The following is a 19,169-nucleotide window of genomic DNA, read 5'->3' on the forward strand; positions in this document are numbered from 1 at the left end:
GAAAATATTATTTTAAGGGATTTTATATGTCATTGGATTAGACATCTGACCTTTTACTTTTGACCAAATAGAAGTCGGCAATGGCATATCTATGTATTTCTAAGTTTCCTGCAAATATTTAACTCCTCAACTGACAAAAAATCAACATTGTTGAGATATGGATCCACCCAAAAGAATAAGATAAACTGCATCAAATTTAAGGGCTTTTTCCTTTGATCCTCAATACATCTTTAACAAAAATTTAAACATTGGTGAATAAGTGATATTTTATCAGATATATAAATATTTGACAAACTGTACGAAAAATCTTTACAAAACATCTTGTCTTCCTTTTAATCAAAGTAAAAAATTCTCTAACTTGTTTAGTGTAAGCCCTTGAGACATCTTATACTTTATTGTGAGAAATTCTTTGATTTTGGAAAGAAAACCAATACGTTTTTTCCCCTTAATAGATGGTAAACATTGATAAATGATTTGCATTTTTTACTTTTCATGTTAACTCTGACTGACCTTTTGCCCTTAAGGGATGTAATGGAGAAATGTTCAGATTTTCTAAAAAAAAACAAACAAAAAACAAAGAAACTAAACAAAAACAAAAACATCTCATTGATTCTTCTAGCATTTTTAAATTTTTGTTTTTGGGATTGATATTTTCTTGTGATTGGGAGAATGTTTGCTTTCACGCCAGAAATTTTGTTACTTAAATTCAAAAGCTAAGTTGTGAATAGGTTCAAAAATTTGGGTAAGAATATTTTTTACTTTGATACCGAATTCATTCTGATTTGTCTTAACCCCACTTAAATGGTCAGAATTTTTCCCTCTAACTAAATTAAGCAAGTACTGAAAATTTACACTCACTAAATTAAGGTTTTGGGGTGATTTCTGGACTTTACCTATATGACATACAGAATTCCACTAGCAAATTTTAGTGAGTGGAAATAATTTCTACTAGAAAAATTGAATTTCAACTTGAATTTAGCTAGTATTTTCCCTTTAATTCGATCACTGTGACCTGTCAAATTTTCTAACAAGTATAATTAAGACTTGTACAGTGGATGTACACATTGTCACTGTAGTCAGACTTGTACAGTGTACACATTGTCATGGAAATCAGACTTGTACAGTCAGTGTACACATTGTCACTAAAGTCAGACTTGTACAGTCAGCGTACACATTATCACTAAAGTCAGACTTGTACAGTCAGTGTGCACATTGTCACTGTTGTCAGTGTACACATTGTCACTTTAGTCAGACTTGTACAGTCAATGTACACATTATCACTAAAGTCAGACTTGTACAGTCAGTGTGCACATTGTCACTGTTGTCAGTGTACACATTGTCACTTTAGTCAGACTTGTACAGTCAATGTACACATTATCACTATAGTCAGACTTGTACAGTCATTGTAGTATTGTGATTCTTACTTTTGATTATGTTTTGCATACTTCCAGAAGGTACATTTTGTATCAAACTGGTTTAACCATTGTTAGTTGGTTGAAGACAAATTTAGTCATAACAAGTTCATATCCTAAGTAAATGAAAAAAATGAATTACCATTAAGTTTAATGCAAATTTACAGTGAAACTTGCTGTGTTGGCCAAACTGAGTCCTATTATCTTTCTTGTCAAGCTTGTTTTAAGTATCATTTTGGTGATTAGTGCTTAACATGCCTAAGTGTCCAATCTACTTAATGAACATATTTTATTTCTTTGATTCTCGTTTCTGATTGATTAATGCATAATATTGTCAGTTTGTCCACCTCCTTTCCAACGGACACTGTCATTCCTATGATTGCTAATTCTGTAGACCTTATGGATCAATATCTTTTCATTTGTTTTTCCAAAATGGTTTTGGATTGTTGACTTATTCTGAGTATGATAAAACTGTCATTTGTTTGTCTGATTGAATTAGTTGCTAGTATGGAGATCTGAGTTGTCAGAACTCTTATTGTTATAGTTTGCTGAAGGCTTGCATGATTAGCTCTATGTAGACAGAAGGGAAAAAAATTCAGTTTCATATAAAAATGTGATATTTCATAGAATAAATGTAGAAACAATTTGTTTGTTTGTCAATACTAATCCCTAACTGATATGCTTTTAGAATTCTGATTATGGTAAAGTGAGTCACTGCCTCGTAAAAAAGAGACCTGCCATGTTTCAATGTTCGCTTGACATTTATATAATAGAATAACATGGAATAAAACAAATATGCCAATGATCCAATTTTTTTTTCAAACAAATGCTAGGATGACAGGCCTTAGTAGACATTACTTATGTCATTTGGAAGATCCTACAGATATGTGGACTGTAATCTGCCAGATTGTGTTAGGAAATAAATGTTCCCTCTCTATACTTATGATTAGAAATAGGTAATTAACATGAATATTTTTCCTATGTACAGTACTTGTATGTCAGATATATACATGTACATGTAGAACAATCTGATTTCATGTCATTTTTCAAATCAAAGCTATAGTTCTGTGAATAAATACCAATACTGCATATGACATACATGTCTGTCTCACCACTTCCCCTCTCTCTCTCTCTCTCTCTCTCTCTCTCTCTCTTGCAGTTTCAGTATGACCACTTTTTCCCCTCTGAATAGATCCTTTTAGAACTTTAGAAGCTGTGACAAAATATAACCATGCCATACATATGCCCTTAATAATGTTACACCTGTGAATATGCATCATCTATTGGCACCATAAATGTTGAAAAAAATCTTTAATCATTCTGAAAACTTCAGTATGGATTGGTTTGGTGCTGTTCAGCACGATCTTGTCTTATTTTTAGTGCTATCTTTCACTAGTAGTCTTGAATTTGCTGAGAGATTTTTCACTTCAATCCAGGTTTAGCTTTTAGCACTTTTGGTGCCCTCTACAAAATAATGCAAAAACCTTTTTTATTAGTTAAATAATTAATTGTGCAATTAAAAGCTATTGAAGTCTAAGCTTTAGAAATAAAAAAGAGAAAGAGTTGTGTTATAAAATGTATCTGCTGGTATTATCTCTTCAGATGTCCAACACGCCATGGTGGTAAATGATGGATCAATCAATTCGTCCACATTAAGTATTCTTCTTTGTTCAATGGTAAAAAATAACAATTATGTTCTTTTTAATGGAGGACCATTTATGGGATGATTTTTTCAGATCATCCACAAAAGGAATACAATGTACATAACTGATCTGATAAATAAGCTAATTCTGAATGAATAAGCATATTCTAACCAATGTGTCATAGCAACAAACTCCCTATAGTACTATAGTTTATGAGTATGATCAATAATTGTCACAAACAAAACTTTCAGTATGGTAAGTATATAGTCCTTCACATTGTTTCTCATTAATAATTACATAGCTTTAAATAGGATATTGTTCATCATAAATGTTGCATCAAGTTCACTTAACACCACATTCTGAAAGAAATAATACATTTCTTACATAATATTTTGGTAGAATGTGAAAAAAATGTAGCCCTTAGTCTTAATGTAGCTATCCCATGTCATTTGTTCACTTTTAACAGTCTTGCACATAAATTTCTATTCATTTCTGTCATTCTGTTGTGACCTAATATCTTAAACTTGAAAGTTTCAAGTCCTTGATGCCATAATTTCAGAAGACTATTGTTAAATTCATAGTTGTAACAAAGTAGTCAAATAAGGACATTTTTTCCTTCAGAACCTCTCACAAGAGCCTAAAAATCTGATGATTTTCAAAGCTTTACCCAGATAGAGTTTAAATTCTGAACTGTCTTTCCCAATTTGAAATGCACAACAAAGACTTTATGAAAATTCATTAAATTAGATGAGTAATTCTTCCTGTGTTGGTATTTAGATAGACCAGTAACATTTCATTGCATCAGTCATCGGTACAAAAGGTCTAGAACAGCCATGTTGACAAAACATATATAAAATCTGATATACAAGCTTCTAAACAAACCTCTTATCAAAAAATAAAATACAAGGAAATAAATAAGACTTGTGAAGGCATGTTCTTAAAATTCTTTTAGTTCAGGTGACTTTTAGAAGCACTTATTCTGATGTCATTAGGTTCTAGAATGCATGATTTAAATATTTTATGGCAGAGATAATTTCATGAAATTCCTGGTCTTTTTTCAAAGCATTGCAAAAGTCATATGTGTAGATGGGTGTGCCTAAGGTTAAATTGTGATGTAAAAAGTTAAAGTATGTTTTCCATCACTAATATTTTCATTTTTATACTACATTGTATAAAGCAGAACTCCACCCAACTCATTGTTATAACCTTACAGTGTCAACATATGTTTAGTTGTGGTTTTCAGTTGAATTGCAATATGGTAAAATTTTGTTGATGTACATTTAACAATAGTTTTTTTATTAGTGAATCATTTTTGTAGAGGTCAAAAATATAACCAAAATACAATTTTAACAAACTCTACAAGTATGGTTGTGAAAACATTGATGTCTTGTTGTGGATTACATCATAATTGTACTGACTCTAGGCCAACTGTTACACAAAACTAACATGATCAAATACATTGTCAAATTATTACTACAATGTGCATATTAATCATTGATTTCTGATTGAACTGTAATTTGTATGCCATGTGCATTTTTGCACCTATAAAGTTGAATTGGTAATCTCTATATTAAAAAAATAGCCCCTTTCTTGGAAGTTATGATTGATTGTTTCCTACATCCACTTAAGCTGTAGCCCCACAATAGTTGGATAAGGTTCATTGACTAGTGACATAGTCACACTATAAGAAAGCTGTTACCCCTAGTAAATTGATGTCGGACTTGATCTGAATTTGTAATAAGAGCAATCTGTTGCCCATAACCTGTATATAGTCACATAGTCACATACAGTGGGATTAGAAATGAAGTTCAAGGCTTGCTCTGATAAGTACATCTACTATCAGCATGCTGTTTTACATGTATCATTTCTACCTTTTGATTGGAGAAAACATGTAGACACTTCCAAGAAAGTCTGATGAAAGACCACTATGAAGGTATATATTACCATTTCCTGTCACTAGGGAGTCAGGAGTATGTTGCAATCACTCGACGAACCTTAATGTTGACACTCAATGAAAAAAAACCTATTCACTATTGAGGAATACATATTGTATATACAATTACATGTAGTTTGTGGTCTTGTAGGTTTGCTTGGATGATATCTCCTGTTACTTGTAGAAGCATACATTTACCCTCAGTTTAATGGTTTCCAGTATATATCTATATGTATCCCCAGTTGCTTGTAGAAGCATACATTTACCCCCAGCTTATGGTTTCCAGTGTATATCTTCTGTTGCTTGTAGTGGCCCCAGTTTAATAGTTTCCAGTATATCTCTCCTCTTGTCCCAACTTTAAGGATTGAGTCAGGGTGTAGCCTAGAGGGACAGTTCTATACCACCTTCTGCTGTGTAAGATTTGTCATGTTATGTAATTAGTACAAACCTATAAAATACAGGCATATTTGTTTGTTTTTCATAGCAATAAATTATTAAGAGTCTCTTGTCTGACTTTGGTTTTATCATTTTATGACTGGTAGTTATTAGGGATAATTCATGTCCATGGTTTATTGATAGTGGTGTGAAAAGTTCTTGTGAGTTTTTAGCCAACTTTTGGAATGTCAAGTAAAACATGATTTAATAAAGGATACCATACACAATATCAGCTTTTAGGATGTGCATTCCTAAATTACAATGGTTTTCTTCAAATTTTTGAGTGCATGTGTATAGAAATTTTGGTCTTTACTGACATACATGTAGTTTGGTCTGTACTTAGGTTATATATACGTGTATAGGCAGTTTGGTCTATATTGAGCTACATGCATGAAATATTGTTATGTTAGGTAAACAAGTTAAGTTACAGTACTAAACAGGTTTCAGCAATACAGAATATGTTAGCATTACATCTTAACTAAACCTTAACATAAATGTTGATTGAGGATTGGGAGCAGAATGTGACCACTGGTTTGGATCAGAGAAATGTTGATTGAGGATTGGGAGCAGAATGTGACCACTGGTTTGGATCAGAGAAATGTTGATTGAGAATTGGGAGCAGAATGTGACCACTGGTTTGGATCAGAGAAATGTTAATTGAGGATTGGGAGCAGAATGTGACCACTGGTTTGGATCAGAGAAATGTTGATTGAGGATTGGGAGCAGAATGTGACCACTGGTTTGGATCAGAGAAATGTTAATTGAGGATTGGGAGCAGAATGTGTCCACTGGTTTGGATCAGAGAAATGTTGATTGAGGATTGGGAGCAGAATGTGACCACTGGTTTGGATCAGATGTTTAATACAGTGGTGTCTTTGTCTAGTAGTCCATCTTACACACCTTTTGTTGATCAAACCATTTGTTGATTTCACATCACAATACAGAAACATCAATGGAGGAATAGGCATTAAAACTAAAACACAGTTATAGGAATTCTTATATTGATCTCCCTCAGGACATTTCCATATATTGGCATTACATAGACCAACAATATATATATGTGTAATACTTTTAGCTAGTTTTCCTATTCACTGAACTCTCTGTTGAAGCTTTGATGGTTCATATTGAAACTTATTGTTCTGGTTGCCTGTCTAATATGAGAAGCTCTAGGGGGTAGCAGATAGTTCTGTCACTATGTGATATTTGTTTAAATATTAATAACATATGATCATGATTCTTTTGATTTTTACTCTGAAGTAATTGAAAATCTCTAGGATGGTTTTCCTTTGTCAATAAAGCTGAGAGGTGGAAAGTTGATCAAAAATTAATTAAAATTCATCTGTAGGAATGAGGATAAAACATAAGATAACAAGACTTTAAAGTCCATGTGTCTGGTCTTGTAAATGTTTAGTTACAATGCATTGATATCACTGCTTCAGCTGTGTAAAACTGCTAATAGCATTTAGGTGAAAATGAACATTTCACAAATAGTAGACATTTAGTTACATGTAGTACATCTAGATGTACTTTTGTTGCTTTTCGAGTAATTGTGAGGATTGAAGTCATTTTCTCTGATTTGTGCCATGAATTGCCTATAGCAGTAAATGGAAAAAAAAAAAAATTTCAGTCACTAAGTAAATATATATACTATATTCATATTGAGTAAGGAAGGGGCAGTTTATTAGTAACTCATTGTCAACTCATTTAAATTCATATGTCATTTGTTATATTTCTAGTAATATTAGACCATTTCTTAAGAACAATTCACTTTTTTAAGTCACTAATATTGTTAGCATAAGTTACTTCTTGTACTCAGAATTTCAGTACTTTACATTCGCATATGATTTGCATAATTATACATTAGTATTCCACTATTCCAGCTGCTGATCGGTGCTCTGTTTTCCATCAATTCTACTTCATACAAGATCACTATGTACCTCTTAAATGTCCTACATGTGTTCTACCTGTGTTTTTTGCCTGTATGAGGACGGGAAGTTTACATTAAAAGATGAAATGATTGGTTAGCATTGAACATTATTCAGTTTCTGATTCAGATACAGGGGCTTGCTACAATTGACTATAAAGGTCATATGTATTACCTGGGCCCCGATATATATAAATAGCCATTGCCAGTTGATTAACCTGGTTCCTAATCTGGTTTGCTGGTCAATATCATAAGCGACACAAAGATTGCTAAAATTTTGAGAGTTGATTGAAAACCATTCAGGTCATTACAGTTTTGAAAGAGTAATCATATCAAGGGAACAAAGATTCAAGTGGAAGTCACTCAGTTCTAGAGCATATCGCATTTGTGCCATTTTTGGATGTTGAAAACAAGCCAGAATCAGTGGCATAGAATATTTGACGATTAGAACCTTGGAAGACTTCAGTCTTTGATTTATTATTGTTTCTTATCACCATTTATTCAGACAGTGCTGGGGCTAATGTAGACATCAGTGCTTTAGTAAATTATGTTTCAAAAATAACAATATTGACATTTTTGTCTATGTAATCTAGTGCAAAAACTTCTCCCTGTCAAAGACAAATGGGAGAGCTGAGCACAAACAAGGAGAAGTTTCTGCTCATTTCTCCCTCTAGATTAAGCCCTGACATATTCTATATTTCTTTCTGGAAACCTTTTGGTAAGGAGATGAAGAGATTTGATGATCCTAGATGAAGGGTGATATTTGACTCATCACTTGCCTCCAGTACTACTTATGTATGCATGAGATGATATTGTCTTTCTATCTATGTATTCATCAGACTGATTTGGTCAAGATCATTGATATCTGATGCTCTATGTGAAAGCCTCCGGATATTGATTCCTTCCGTCTGTGTAAGCAATAAATCATTGTCTCCTTAAAATCTGTTCTTAAAAAGGGGGGATGATGTATGTTTGATAGATAAAGGAAGAAATATTAGCTCCCAGGTAATTATTGGTCAAGTCTTCTTTATGGCAACTTTCTCTCTAGGCATACAAAATATATGCTTATTTCATCATTGGAAGGTGTTCCGACAGTTAAGCAGGATTGTCTGGATTGCTTTAACTGACTGTAAAACTACAAAGATACTTATTTTGTCCTTTAAATATGTCAGTTCAGTGTAGAGGATATTTATATTTTTGAACCAATAATCATTCTCATACTTACATTCTTTATTAATAAATGGACTTATTATTGCCAATTTATTTTCTAGGTTTTTCTAAAATAAGTTTGTAAACAGTATGCTGCTTCCTGCTGCATAGTTTTAATTTTTTGTATGAAGGAAGAAAGACTTAGTCCTGCCATGTCTGTCCATGCCTTATATTGATTACAAAATTTATAACTTTAACCTTCCAATGATATTTTTTGAAACAATTTAGATGTACCAACTAGGGCATACCCTAGCTGTTGAAAATGCATTTATTCTAAGCATCAATGATTTTGGTATAGATATTCATTATTGTGCCATAAATTCATCAAATATTAATGGAGCTGTAATGAATTAATCAGGTTCACTTCATAAAATAAGAGAAAAATATTAGGGTTTTAATAAACTGGTACAAATATGCATCAGGCAATAATTGCTTTAGACATATTAATTGGGTATTTTTAATTAAAATTTTTTGTATGATTGAAGAAATTGAATTATTTTAAAATGAGTTTTCACCCAGGATTTAAGGACATCTTGTTAATTAGGGATCAGGGGAGTAGTTTCATGAAAGCTGTTATTAGGGTTATTGATCTTTCAAAAGCAGCAATATTTGTTCTTGTAAAATAACATTTTTATTGTTATGAATGTTTTATTTATAAATTAGTCATCTCTTCATGCTTTACTGACAGATCACTATAATAGTTACTTGTAGAACTAAAATCTCTCTCTGGGCCATTACCATATAAATTAGTTTAAAACCTCACATCCACTGAGCCTTACAAATTAATCAGATAGAATTGATCTGGTAAAAATAATCCCTTTCAGTTTTAGAACTAATTAGACATCCCTCCTTTTTCATTATTACAGAATACTACCCAATGCTATCCCTACTTACTTTGATCTATGCCTTTAGCAGAGGTAAAGGTTAACTTTTTGAGGCTAGTAGCCACCTGGGCTACTAAACTATAAAGTCAATTAGCCCAGAAAAAAAGTTGGTAGCCCAGACTTTTTCAGACAGTTTCTTGGGGTTTTTTAACCCCAGAAATAAAATTCCACATTTTATGAAATACCGGATGTGGAAATTAAAAAGCAATTCTAAATAAGAAACCAACATCGGTTATGAACAATTTCTGTATTATTAGAACTGGTTACTGATAAAATTTAACTAGGGACACTACATTTCTGATTGAATGGTAACCAGTTAAAACTCCAACCACAACTTTTGTTTACAATAAAAAAATTTGGCAATTCGCCAGCTGGGCTACTAAAATGGAAAAAATTGTCACCCAGGCACATTTCTGGTCGCCGTTGGGGAGTGGGCTACCATTAATCTTTTACCCCGTTTAGTATGAAAAAGTTTAACTACTCAAGTTATAAAGTTTTGTATCCAGTTTTTGGTTAACTGGTTCTTACTTGTTTCGTAGTTTGCAAGAAGATAAACTTAAAAATAAAAACAATCAAACTTAGATGATAAAATTTTTGGACTAGAATGAATATCGGCAAACTATGAAAATATGTACTGTACTCATAATAACAACCCCGTACAAGCATTGCCTCAGTGGTCTCTTGGGATTGTGCTTGCTTGGATCTCGGGAGGTTGTTTGTTCCCTCTCAGGCAAGGAGACAAGGTCATATCAAGGACTTTTCAATTTGAAATTACTACTTTTCCTCTTAAGCAAACAACATGGACGACAGGTTGGCTTGGAGTCAGACTAATGTGTTAGATTGGTGACATGCTTGCCTGAGGACTGCTGCTTATGTGTGATAGCACACTTAACATTTGGCTCAGATTGTTGGTCTAGTACCAAGCAGGGTCTGTTTGATTGGTTGATCATTCTTATCCTGAAATACCTGCCATATCTACTATCAATCTATCAATCTTAACTGTAGTGAGTAATTTGCTTGTTTTAGAAATGGGCCTTACAACAGTTCTTGTTGCAAGGTATCTAAGAAGAGTTCATGCCTTCAGTAAAAAATTAAAATATTAAACAACTATCCTACAGAAAGGCATTACTGTTGGCTCATGGTCCAAATAGCATGAAACCATCATGAAGAATTAGATGTGAGGGCAAACATTTATGGGGAATACTTCCAAGCTTTTAAATCTAATGAGTAGATGACATTATCGATGAACATTGCTCTTGGCCAATAACTCATTACACTATAAATAAGAGTCATTATAATTAAATGACTGAATGATTTGGAATAAGTCTTCGAGGCTATTTTAGAGATTATTTTCTAATAACATTTGTAAATGTTGCCTAAAAATGGAAGTAGACAGAAAAATTTTCCTTATCCTTGCTTACATGTTTGAAAATTAATGATACCCATATCAATCACTTCACCTGATGATAATTCAGAAACTGCATTTTGAATATATATTTTTTAATTAATATATCATAAACAAGGTTAATTTTAATCCTGTTACTATACACTTTGATCAGCCCCATTTATACTGCTGAATAGATAAGTATTGTTGAACTTCACTTGCTCAAATTTGGATACATTAACAACCAGGATTTCTTGAACACAATTCAAAATACCAAACTTTCCTCCTGTAAAATCAATAGGAATAACCGTGGATTTCTCGAACACTCAAACTGACATGTTGGGCCTTTGTTAATAAATCTTAGAGAATAACCCTCACCAACTCTAACTTGTCAGCCATTTTTTTTTCAACTTTTGTAATAAAAGGTGTGAAAAACTGAAACCTCAACATTAGACAGTGTCATTTTAGTCTTCACCAATTAGTAGTTTTAATATAACATAGTACAGATTGAAGTTCTAAAATGTTCTGATGTCGGCATAATGAAAGCATCAAAGATAACTGTAGACAAAAATAAATTATTGACCAAGGAACTTGAAGTTTTTTAAGCCAACACAGCATTTTTTAGTGACTACAAATCAAAGTAACCTTACAAAAGTGAATGAAAAATATCCATAAAATATTTGTAGTAAGTAAGTAAATCCAGAATATACAAACCTAATTTTCTCAAACTGCCAATAACTTGAACACATTTTAATGGTCCCTTGGAGTTTGAGCTACTGAGGTTTTACTGTATTAGAAATTGAGATTTTTTTTACATCTCTGTTGTGGCTACTTTATAACATGGAGTAGTTAAGGATGAGTACAATTCTATTTATAGCAGACAAAACACACAAGAAAGTTACTATTCCTCCTTTCTTCAAATATGCTGATGAAATCAATCTTAGTAAGTTAAAGATCAAACCAAAAAAGACAGGCATTACTCTATTTTTTTTACACCTGCCCTTTATTGTATGACCCCTCGAGAGAAATGAGGGGGTCCATGGTTTTAGTCTGTGCTTCTGTTTGTGCCTTTGTCATGTTTTTTTTTTTTTCTAAATTGCTTTTCAGTATTCATTACTATTATTAACTACCTTTAATTCCTAACAGTAATGCTACTGAGATGTTATCATGATATGTATATATATACACTAATGTCTCAGAATGTGATAGGGAAGATAATGTAAGTAAGCATAGAAGGGTCTGAAAAATTCCCAACAATGTTATAACTTTAAAATTTGCGAAATTGTACCGCAGTGACATCTAAAGCAACACCGCCTGCACAAAGTCCAGCGCCTAGACCACTCAGCAAGCTTTCACTGGCTGCTCATTCCTCCTCAATCTATATAGACCTAGATCTAAGGAGCTGGACTATGTGTAGGCTGTGATGTCCTAGTACGAGTCCTAGTCCTGCGGAGGGAACGACAAACAATTTATGAATTCTAACATACTTGGAAAATTTTCAGACCCTTCTATGCTTACATTATCTTCCCTGTATCAATTTGATCCGATGGAGCAGTGTAGCGAATAGAGTCATTCTGAGACGTTATATATATGACCCATTATTTGGACATGATAGACCATTGACAACACACACACTATTAACAGGGCATTGTGTCATGTCATTTACATCTTCTTGTTTAATGTGGTCATGACACTCAGCTATTTGTGACATACAGAAAATTTATAAATATGATATTCATCCCCTTTTCATTCAATTGATACATGTCCCAATATTAACTATATGAAGTCTACCAGATCAAGACAATCTGTAAATCTTTGTGATATTTGATCGTTCTTATGTTTTTTATTTGATAATTTGTTTTATAAATATGTCCATGTGAAGAATTCTTCTGTGGAATATCAACTATTGTTTGTCGCTTTATACAAATACAGGTTACTCAGACAATAGAAGTCATAGAGTGAACATTTCCATGCCCATCATCATCAATCTCTGAGGGTCTATATTTAGTCTTTTCTGAATCAAAATTTGATGTTATAGTTTACTCAGAAAGATTTATTTGTTTTGTTGAACCCAGACCTGATTACGGGGACTGCATACTTTGTCTTCCTCCTGTGATTAAAGAGTTCAATTCAAAATGATATGTTCATCCTGAATTAATCAAAGACTGAGAAAAAAACATTGTTAATCAATAGGGAAAGATGGTCGTTTAAGATGTTCTTAAATTGTATGGCATTAACATTTGGTGTAAATATTGACTTCCACTACATTAAAGTAAAAACATATTTTTGAAAAGGAACAATTTGTTGTCCTTCTTTTTTTTGTGACAGTTGATTTTTTTATACTGCTTTAGTTCCCCCCCAAAAAAAAACAAAAACAAAAACAAAGTTGCTACTATTATTTGAATCCGTTTTTCAGCCAATAATGAAACAGAAGTTGTCAATATACCTTCCTTCTTCAGAAATGCCGATATTATAATTAGTAAGTTCTGTTCAAGCTCCTCTGGCAAGGCATTATTTACATGATTCTAAAATAAACTTTCACAGCTCTAAAATTATCTTTATATTTTGTCAAAGAAAAACTGTGGATCCTAAAGTATAGGTTTATATGCCCTTTAGTTGGATGATAAGTTGTCTAAATGGTACTTCTGGATTCCCTCAGATAGACCCTCTACACTTAAAAGACTTTATTTTAAAGCTCTGTTTTAAACATCCACTTTGCGCTGCGTTATATTTTGAAGACTTTAGATGTGTGGTCACTTTTCATTTAAGTAATGCCTGTCAAAGGGATTGATCTGCACTGACAGGAATTGCTTTTGAATGTCTTGTCCCCCTTGGGAAAACGAAACTTGTTTCAGTAATTGAATAACAATCAAGTGTTGACATACATGGTAGCTGTAAACCATCTTAACAATGAATGTATTGCCCACCACTAAAATATTGCTCATTTACAATGCCTCCTGTCTGATAACATTTTACCTTAAGAGTTTGGTTTTTGGTCAGATCTCTCAGCAATGGACCCCTTTAAATGCCAAAAAGTTTGATTATTACTTGAACAATAACTGTTTTTCATATCTGTTTACGTAGTTGAATGAATGAATGTATAGTTTGGCCATGGTTGTCAAACATCAAACTTTATCAGATTTTAGTATAAATGAACACTTAAATTTAAAGGAACCCAATCCTGTATGGAAAATGCTTCAGCACTGTCTTGCTAAAGTAATTAAAATATTATACAATGTCACATATTGTAACTTGAAAGGCTGTTTTTTATTGTGAAAAACATATCAAGGGAGACAATTCATTTTGCATTCCTGTCTCAAATTTTTAACAAATATTTACAAGTTTAATGTTGTATAGTAATTCTTATATTCTGAATTGTTTGTTGGGTTTATTCTTCAACAACATATATACTCTCAATGTGAAAATTGTTAATTTGCAATATCTTGGATCTGATATATATATATCAGATCCAAGATACTGCAAATTAACAATTTTCAAATATATATATATTTTCAAATTGATGATGTAACATAATGATCAGTTAGGTTTTAACTTACAGAAAGGAAAAATAGTTTTGTTTAAATTTGTTCTATTTTGAAATGTATATTTTTGTGACATTGATGACTTGTATGTTATTGGAAACAACAAACTGTTTGGGATATAAGTGTTGTATTACAACTTTAGATTTACATATCATTTATATTTGTTAAAATCTATTTCATTTTATCCTGATAACTTACTCTCTACCTTTGAATATAAATGTTCAATCCTTATGGTAAAAGATATTATTAATACATTCTAAAAGATAATATGCACATTTTGACAGTAATTTATGAGGATGTAATCCATATTATATATATTCCTTCCTTTGCTGTAGTGAGATACTTCTTTTATCGTGTACAGAATGTTAATGTAGAGAACTTTCTGTCTTTTTAGCTGAACCAGCCATCACCTTGCCTCTGAGGAACATGTCTGTTGCTGAGGAACAGACCATCAGCTTTGTATGTAAAGCCTCAGGTACTCCAAAACCCAATTTTGTATGGTTTCGTAATGGTAAGAGGATAAGACTTGTAAACAGGCAAAGATATGAAATCAAAGATATGCTGTATGGTAGTGTTTTGAGAATTGAGCCAGTAAAACAGCGGCGAGATTCAGGGGAGTTTAAATGTGTGGCCAGCAATACATATGGAGATGAAGTGGAGACAACCGCTTACTTACATGTATATCCAGTTGATCAAAGTGGTAGGTAATTCTTGTCCGAGACAAAAACTTCCTTAATATTGTTTCCAAATATCTTTTCCCTTAACTTAACAATGCAGCTTAACAATGAAAGACTTTACCTAGCTTAAATCTTAACAGTTCATTAAATACAGTGTGTTTTATTTTTCGTCCTTCTTGTTTTTAGTAACATATTTCTTGTATAGACCCATAACACCGCTGCTTTCATTACAAGTATTCATTACTTGTTGAAGTTTTTGGTCTGATCAGTATAAAAACATGGCAGGCTATAAGTACATTTTAATCATATATAGATGATTATATATATTGTACTTGGTTTTTGTCCTGGGACAATGTTCATCATGTGAGCTTTCAGGAACTAACCATATGCTCTATATACCTAAATCATCATATAATTTCAAGGTCAAAGTTATTTATTATTCTTTATATTCCTATATTTGATGTTTTTTTTCTGCTTTGAGTGCCACTTTGCTGACGATATTTGACTTCTCTGCTGTTTCATTCCAATTATTAAGATATAAAAAATTTACATGTTTTCAAAAAATTCTCTTGGATCAGTGGTGGCTTTTTTGATGAAGGAGCATTGATTGCTTCATGCATGATGGTCCAATTTATAGAATCCAATTACATCAGATTAAAATCAATAATTGTGTACTGCATAACTTTGTTTAATTATTAATATAAGCTGATGGTAGACAAATGATATTGGTGATGTTGATAATAAGCCTGCAGGATTGGCAGTAATATACATATATTGGTTGGTTTTAGGTGTAAAACACTACCATTATAACTGTATGAACTGTTTAAAGTTTTTTTGTACTGTCTTTGACAGGTTTATGTCTTCATTAATTGGCTTAACTTGATGAGAACTGAGAATTCTAATTGTCATAAATCTAGATGATTGTTTGGTTATAGTCAGGATCTTAGAGGATTGTTTTGTAAGAACAGACAGACAATTCAGTATTTACAGGGTTTCAGATTGACATGCACTATTCTGACACAAATTTATTGTCATTGTCTTCTTAAGGTACATTTGATACACACACACACATATATATATATATATATAGAACAGTCAGAACTACTCAGCCATTTTTGCTACAGTAAAAAATAATGATGCTGAAAGGTGATTTTTTTCTTGAAAAAAATTGCCAGAACTGTAGATATGCAGGACTCAAAGTAGTTATTTCCACCAGGTGGCACTAAAAAGATATCACTAGAAATATAGAACAGTAACTTTGTGAAGAATTTTGGCACCAAGCCAGGATCTAGGAAAATGAGTAATGGTAAAAATTTTAACCAGTAAAACAATAATTTTAAAATCGGATCAGTCAAATTCCGGACAGATTCTTCCCCTCATAATACCTCTGAGGTTTTTCTCATGTGTAAGTAAAAAGGCTGAGGAGTTCTGATATATATAACATCTATTAGTACTTTTAGCTATTGTTTTTTCCAGTTATATGATAAAGTTTTTCTTCAGAGTACCTCATTAGTTTTGATCTGTTTTTTTTTTATTTATTGTTTTCACATAAGCTGTATAGACTGTCTCATGTCCTGACAACTTAATTTATCCATTGTTATGACTGTAGTGTCAGACAGTGCTGATGATTTATAACTTAATTAAACTTTCCCTGGTCTCTACAATGCAGGGAGAAAGCAGTGTCACTATTTACATATAGAATTCAATATGTTCCATCAAGGATACAAACATTGACCAGGCCAGGTCTGACTCAGGTCTGTATATCACATATGTACATGTAGATTGACCAGGCCAGGTGCGACACGGGTCTGTTTATCACATATTTAGATTGACCAGGCCAGGTTTGACTCAGGTCTGTTTATCATATATGTAGATTAATCAGGCCAGGTCTGAAAAGGGTCTGTTTATCACAAATGTAAATTGACCAGGCCAGGTCTGACAAGGGTCTGTTTGTCACATATGTAGATTGACCAAGCTAGGTCTTACTTCTGTTTTTATTTAGAAGAGGTTAAAATGAAGAACCTCTAAGTACAAAAAATGTATACATACCGTTCAATGTTAATATTTTGTTTTGTTCTTGTGGTATTTCACTGCATTGCACTTATAAAAGTGGTATACAATCTGTTTGAATATGTATGTCACATCTTATTTTATTGATTTCTTTTATTTTTTGGGGTGTTAAAATTAATTTTAATCTTGAGTTTCCTCATCTCAAGGTTCCTTACCTAATATTTCCTAACTATTCTAGTATCTGCTTTCATTGGTCTACTTTCATCTGGTGACAGATTATGAAAACATTTTTTTTTGCAATAATAACAGCATTTGTTTGCTTGCTTCCATCTTCTTTGTTTTTTGTGTACCAGTATTTTAATTTTTTTTTTAAGTTAATGCAATCTGAGTTTATATTCACTTATAAAGGCTTTTATCTTATACTTTAAACATATTACTGTGAACAGGGAATCATCTTCTTTGAAGAATGTTGTAGTTTATCTTGAATGACATATTTTGTGTAATTTCTAATTAAATGTAACTTTCTTAGGAACTTGAATGTGTTATTGTGAAAGTAAATTTCCGTTGTAATGATGAGATCTCCCTACTCTGGGATTAGCTGGTGACAGAGACCTGCTCATTTGGCTTGTTACATGGATCTCCGATCTTTCAGATATGAATGCTTCTCAAGAATTATACTTAATGTAGGCTACTCCTATAGAAGTCTATTCATATTGATTTTATTCAAGAACAAATGTTACTATGGCAACAGAAATGAGCTCTCTAAAATTGTTTTACTTCCTTCCATGAATATTTTGGAGATTTTCGGTGAAATTGGTTTTAGTTATTGACATCCTATCGTTGTCAACTGTCAGCATAATTGAAATTTAAAAGTCATTGTGGAACCATACTGTCTTTGGCCAGAAGTTAAATATTGTTGTAAGACCCTTGTATTTCATCAGCAGGAAATTTATTCATTTAAAGAAAATTTACAACCCAATTTAAAGAGCAGATGTAAAGGTCTTATGTCCCAAGGCATAGTGAATCATCATATACAGAATACTTAATAGATAAGTCTAGGAATTATTAAACCTCACAATTGGACTATTCTTGGCCAGTAGTGTGATAAAGTGCAGCTGATGTCTGTAAGGAGTGCAGATTATTGGAAATCAAAAATAGGATGATAAAGATGAAAGTGTATTGAAGGACTCCTTCATTTGAATGCTCTTGGCCAATACTTCAGTTTTCAGAAATTTAGCAAAAGTAAGAGTGTGTGAGAAATATCATTTTCCATGACATATGATGATATTAAAAATACCACCATCATGCTATGTTTACTTTTAAGCTAATGCTATATAGATTTAGTGATGAAATATGATGGCAGAGAAATTTATTTTTTATTTATATTGGCCCAAAATTGAAACAACAGAAAATCAAATTTCCCATTTGCAAAAAAAATTCTTTATAAGAAATGATGTTTCAAATTTGTCTTAAGTAAAATATATTTTTAAAGATTATGCAAGAATATTTCTGCTGTCAAATCTTAAGGATTAGCAAACTGAGTCTGTGATATTCTATTCTTGAATTGAATACCTGTTGTTAAGCATCTAGACCTTTGTGACAAAGAGTTGTTTCCCTTTATTCTTCTTATTTATACTGTAATAAATTATAATGGTTTAGGATTACCGATGTCTCCATGAATGAAATAGTCTTGGTGTGACTTGTCATTCAGTGTGAACCCTTTACTTGTCTAATATACATTTATATTGTTTATTTCTACAATACTTTATTGGTAAGGACCCAAATTTGGATTATATTCTTCTCAAGGACACGCATTCATTCAAAACACAGGTTTTACTTCAAGGTTTAAATTTCACTCTCTTTCTGTTCTGCATTTTAGACCAAACTACTTTTTGTTGATTTCAGAACTGATTTAAAAGAAAATTTTAAAAAATATAGAATAAATAAATATAAAACAAAATAATGTCATTGAAAGTTATATTTATCTAAGATATAGCTAACTACCTTTCATGGAGGCTTTATAAGAAAAGAAAATGAATCTTTTCTGTTATAAAAATCACTTCAAAGTTGTGCAGGTTGAATTATAAGAGTTTACCTATACCACAAATCTGCATAG

The 19,169-nt window shown here is 32.2% G+C and overlaps 1 protein-coding gene across 19 annotated transcripts in view; it reads left to right on the forward strand.

Annotated features, from left to right (window-relative positions):
• Positions 1 to 19,169, forward strand: part of LOC148626990 (receptor-type tyrosine-protein phosphatase delta-like) — a 176,808-nt gene that overhangs the window by 94,542 nt on the left and 63,097 nt on the right. For 14 of the 19 annotated variants that reach the window (XM_088564908.1, XM_088564919.1, XM_088564901.1 and 11 more), the window contains 2 exons: positions 13,241 to 13,303; positions 14,761 to 15,066. In XM_088564908.1, the coding sequence (XP_088421034.1) occupies positions 13,241 to 13,303; positions 14,761 to 15,066 (369 nt within the window). The remainder of the gene's footprint in view (positions 1 to 13,240; positions 13,304 to 14,760; positions 15,067 to 19,169) is intronic. The other 5 variants (XM_088565004.1, XM_088564981.1, XM_088564997.1 and 2 more) reach the window with 1 other exon arrangement.

Source organism: Perna viridis, chromosome 1 (assembly GCF_037379345.1).
Source record: "Perna viridis isolate PV_CMFRI_1.1 ecotype Kerala chromosome 1, ASM3737934v1, whole genome shotgun sequence".
In the NCBI taxonomy this organism is placed as follows: Eukaryota; Metazoa; Mollusca; class Bivalvia; order Mytilida; family Mytilidae; genus Perna; species Perna viridis.